We start from the raw sequence: 4,670 nt of genomic DNA, 5'->3' as shown, positions 1-4,670 counted from the left end.
AGAGGATGTCACATCATTCACAGCAATATACCCTTGTTATGAAGCAGGTGATTTATGTCATTGCATAGTGATTATCCTTGACATGAAATGGATAGTTCACCCAAAAATGAAAATTCACTAACTCAACACGAGGCTGTTCCAAAACTGTAGTAATGTATTTATTCTGCTAAACACAAAAGTAAGATATTTGGAAGCATGCCAGTAACCAAACAGATTGACTGCCATGGGGAAAATACATATATGGGAGTCAATGGGGGGTGAAATCTGTTTGGTTACCAGCATTCTTCCAAATATCTTCTTTTGTGTTTAGCAGAACAAAGAAATGTATTCAGGTTTGGAACAATCAGGGGTGAGTACTTGATGACATTTTTGGGTGAACTATCCATTTAACTATGCTTTTAAAAACATTCTTTCAGTAAAGGGAGTGTGTGTGTGTGCAGCTGGCAGTCCGCATCCCTGATCAGCTCAGAGTTAAAATGCTATTGACAGTGTCGTTTCTGTGATGCTGGCTCACGAGGGAAGCCACGGTCATCATAGCCCTTCAATATCATCTGAAGGACAGCATACTGCTGTGCACTCACCACGACTGGCTGCTGACAGGCCGTATAACAAAATCTAGATGACAGAGAATCAATAAAAGACAAATTGTGGTTTGGTGAATATACCGGATGCAGTTGCAAAGAGGATTCATTACAGTGAAGGGTTCGACTAACCAGACATATTTTACTGTGCTTCTGTGCACATACATTGACATTTTAACATTTAGATGAGACTCAAAATGAATCTTAATCTTTGGTTATTTTATTTTAAAACAACTCCATTAATAACAGCAAGCACTGAAATATGCTGTTTGCAAAACTTTTTTTTTTTTGCATAAATACAAATTTACTTCCTTAAGATTCTATACATTTGAAAATGTCACATCCCACTCTAGTTGAGTCAAAGGAATATAAAGACAACTCATACAACATTTAATAAAGCCGCTTTTTACAGCCGCAACATCTTTTGTTATTTAGGGTTATTTAAGTAAAAGCTTTGCATAGTTTCAGAATAAATGTCAGCGTATTGCCTTAGGCTAGTGTGCTCCGAGATGGTCTGATAATGCATGTGTACAAACAGTGAACATGAGAGCTGTGACTGGGCCGTTATGGTACATTCAACCTTTAGAATTTGGCCTGATGTCTGAACGGATTGCACTAAAAAAAATGTATTAAGTGAAAATGGTTATCTTGCAGCATGTATTGTGGATTTGACTTGACATGTTTTCTTGGCCTTACCGCAAAAAAATATTTACATCTGGGCCCCTACACTACTTATTAATTTGTAATATATGGCTATACAATGAATACTTTGGACATAACATGTATGTTTCAGTGCTGCCCTCTGGTGTTTAAAAAGCAATACTATGTAACATTCTGTATTATTTTTGCCATGACATGACAAGTTCGAACAAAGTGGTATTTCGTTGCCTGTATGTATAAAAAGATATAATGGAGCTCAAATTCTCAATAATTTATTTTAAAATAAGAACAAAAACGATTTAAAACAGTTAAAAATAATAACCAACAGAAGGCTACTTTATGTACAATATCGTGGCGCTGAAAGTGTCCATGAGGTCAACTATTTGGAAACACAGCAAGTAGCTCTATGAAATGAGAACTGCATGTATCAAGTCCATTGTCGTAGTAAAGGATAAGGAGTTACATCCATGTCTCAGCTCTGGGCCAGCTCCACTTTTCTTTCTGGTTTTGGTGCTTCAATGACTTCTCCACACATGAATTGATCCTACAACAAAATAAAATGGCATGTTTATTCGATTTAAGTTTCAAATAACAATTTCAAATGTATTAAAATTTAGGCATTATTTATCCACCCTCACGTTTAATTCTTTATTGCTTACTTTCTGCGACAGAACTAAAAGGTTACATTTTAGAAAACGCCCATATATCTGCCCATGAATTAGGCTGATTCAGTTCTAGAGTTTTGAGTTAAATTCATTATAGACAAGTTTTTTATTTAATTCATCTTAATGGCATTCCAGACTCTGTGGCTATAATAATGACGAGTAAACCAGTTAATCCATACACAAATCAAGTCTACACAAGTTGATCACACAAAGACTTGAAACGCCCACTCGGGGTGAAGATTACTAAACAACTTAAATTTCAGTCTGCTCTTTACACTAATGCTAAATAAAGTAAATGTTTGGTTGTAGAATATAGAACAAGGGATACAATTCTGAAGCTCGAACTTATGCAGATTAATGCAGATATTTCCTCGACACGCAAATGTGTCTTTGTTTCCATCACCTGGTATTATTATTTAAGAATACAGTTTATCAAATCATATATCATAAATAGTAAAAGTGTTCACGTTTTGAGTCCTCACACTTTTAAGTCAAGCTCTAGGTCTTGTGTTTGGTGGTGACTTTTTTACTGAAGAAGCCATCATTTTGCGAGGCCAAGCACATCAAATTTACAACCGAGCCATCTTTTCACAAATATCAAGTAAATTACACTATCCTGCTTTCTTACCTTATCATAGATGACTTTCACTATTAGTGAGCAGCTGGGACAGGTTGCCACTTCTTCACCATTTTCAAGGTCCTCCTGAAAAACATAATTTTCCTTATTAAACATAAATCGCCTGAACTAAGACATAAGTTGAAGTTTGCCACTATATTGTACTACATGTATGGCTTAACTGGGTATGTATAGTAAATCTATAAGTGCATTCATTCGTTTAAACCATAACACCCTAAAGAAGTCACTGTAGATATTCTATGACTCAAATAAACTTGACTATTTATGCTATTCAAACGTTATTCGTTTATCTGAGTAACATGTCAAGTTATGAGTGTCCAGTATTGCTTGCCTGATCACTCACCTTCGTTATGGCGAATCTGTCCCCACATGGACATGGGAAATAATACGTCTCTGTTTCTTCGTCATATTCAAAATCTTCAATTTCAACTTCGTCGTGAAATACCGACATGTGTGATCTATTTAATTTGTTAGAACACTACTAAAATAACAGCAAGCCGCTTATTCAACATGCGCCTCTTGGGACGACAATGTCGCAGAGATTTGACGTCATCAAACAACACTAGATGGTCACATTTTATCCACCAGAGGGAGACATATTCATATCCTTTGATTATACATTATTCCGCGATTTCTTATTGTTACAGTAACGCCATATTGCATATAAAAGCATTTCTGAAAAAGGGGAATCATGAAAAGCTAAATAAATGGCCCAGTCATAGGAGATCAGCTTTGCAATAAAGCAGTAAATCGTCATACCTTGCTAGATATTCCAGGGTCAACTGTTACTGGGAAGTGTATTTTTTTAGATTAGATTAGATTCAACTTTATTGTCGTTACACATATACAAGTACAGTGTAACGAAATGTAGTTTAGGTCTAACCAGAAGTGCAGTTAGCAAGTGCAGGATATACAGTTAGAATAAATACAGAATACAATATGAGAGAATATTATACAGTGGGCATGGACTATAAAAATATTTTGCAGTAGGAATGTTCTATGAAAATATGACAGTAGGTATATACTATGAACAATATATACAGATGGCTATATACTATGAACATTAATGTACAGGTGGCTATGAACAGATAATAATTTAGACTAAAATGGTGCAAGTGACTTAGGTATGTATAAATTATTGACATTGGCTATTAAAGTAGCAGTGCAATAGGTGAGTTAATGCAGTTGTTGAAGTTAATGCAGTTATTAAAGTTACGGTGCAGTATACGAGTTAATGCAGTTAATAGTTTGCAGTCCAGAAGATGAGTTAATGCAGTTAATAAAGTTGCAGAGCAGTAGATAAGTTAATGCAGTTATTGAATTTACAGTGCAATAGATGAGTAGATGCAGTTAATAGTTAATATGTGTTAAGGAACAGCTTGCCAACATCAACAAAAGAATATAAGAGCTAATCTAATTTCTTTAGGAATGGGACACTCCAACGCAAATGTTTAAGCAAGGTGGCAAATCCAACACAACTAAACTAAAAACTTTGATTGAAATAGGTTTGTCTTTGAAGCACCTAATTACTGTAAATCTAAATTTGTACATTTCTTTTTTAAGTCATTTCTAGTGTAAGCTATTAGCATTAGACTCCAACTATCTATGTATACAAACATTAAATTCATAAAATAAAAAAATCTAAATGTATATTTGTTAAATGTCCACCAAGTCGAAGTTCGTAAGAATAACTTTCGTACACAATGTTGACAATTTAAGTTGTCCCGCGAATGAAAAGACACCATAATATAATTGGTTGCAACCACCTTACGTCACCGACATAATGCTTAAAAACATAAGACGAACAACATACCCCTGTAGATACATATAACAGATCCTACTACATCAATATACATAAACCAAAAGAAGAAAAAAAAACTATCAAACATTAATGTTACACATAAAATTAGCACAAACTATCCAGTATTTATTTTAATACGATCTGTTTTAAAACCTTTCTGTTTTTAGAATTAGTGGCAAGTGACTCATAAAACAGCTTTAAATCTATTCAGAAATATCTCAAATATAGTGTTGTAGATATTTCCTTAGCCTCATGTAGGTGAATTTATTTGAATAATTAATACTTTTAGTGCTTTGTCCATTAAAGAAGATCCAGTGTTACTGAAA

The 4,670-nt window shown here is 34.3% G+C and overlaps 1 protein-coding gene across 1 annotated transcript; it reads right to left on the bottom strand.

Moving 5' to 3' along the window:
- Positions 1 to 602: 602 nt before the first annotated feature.
- Positions 603 to 3,104, bottom strand: dph3 (diphthamide biosynthesis 3). Its single transcript, XM_079460655.1, has 3 exons — positions 2,887 to 3,104; positions 2,535 to 2,609; positions 603 to 1,785 (listed from the first exon to the last, which is right to left on the bottom strand). The coding sequence occupies exons 1-3, from the start codon at positions 2,992 to 2,994 to the stop codon at positions 1,714 to 1,716; spliced, it is 255 nt and encodes an 84-aa protein (XP_079316781.1). The 5' UTR covers positions 2,995 to 3,104; the 3' UTR covers positions 603 to 1,713.
- Between the last annotated feature and the right edge of the window lie 1,566 nt (positions 3,105 to 4,670).

This window comes from Barbatula barbatula, assembly GCF_947034865.1.
Source record: "Barbatula barbatula genome assembly, chromosome: 7".
In the NCBI taxonomy this organism is placed as follows: domain Eukaryota; kingdom Metazoa; phylum Chordata; class Actinopteri; order Cypriniformes; family Nemacheilidae; genus Barbatula; species Barbatula barbatula.
This window is presented reverse-complemented; position numbering and strand designations above follow the sequence as displayed.

What these genes read in the sequence shown, in the direction of transcription:
- dph3 (XM_079460655.1), bottom strand. Translation starts at nt 2,994, where the DNA reads ATGTCGGTATTTCACGACGAAGTTGAAATTGAAGATTTTGAATATGAC. An exon ending in ACAGATTCGCCATAACGAAG is followed by an intron (nt 2,610 to 2,886) that starts GTGAGTGATCAG and finishes TATGTTTTTCAG; the next exon opens with GAGGACCTTGAAAATGGTGA. An exon ending in TGAAAGTCATCTATGATAAG is followed by an intron (nt 1,786 to 2,534) that starts GTAAGAAAGCAG and finishes ATTTTGTTGTAG; the next exon opens with GATCAATTCATGTGTGGAGA.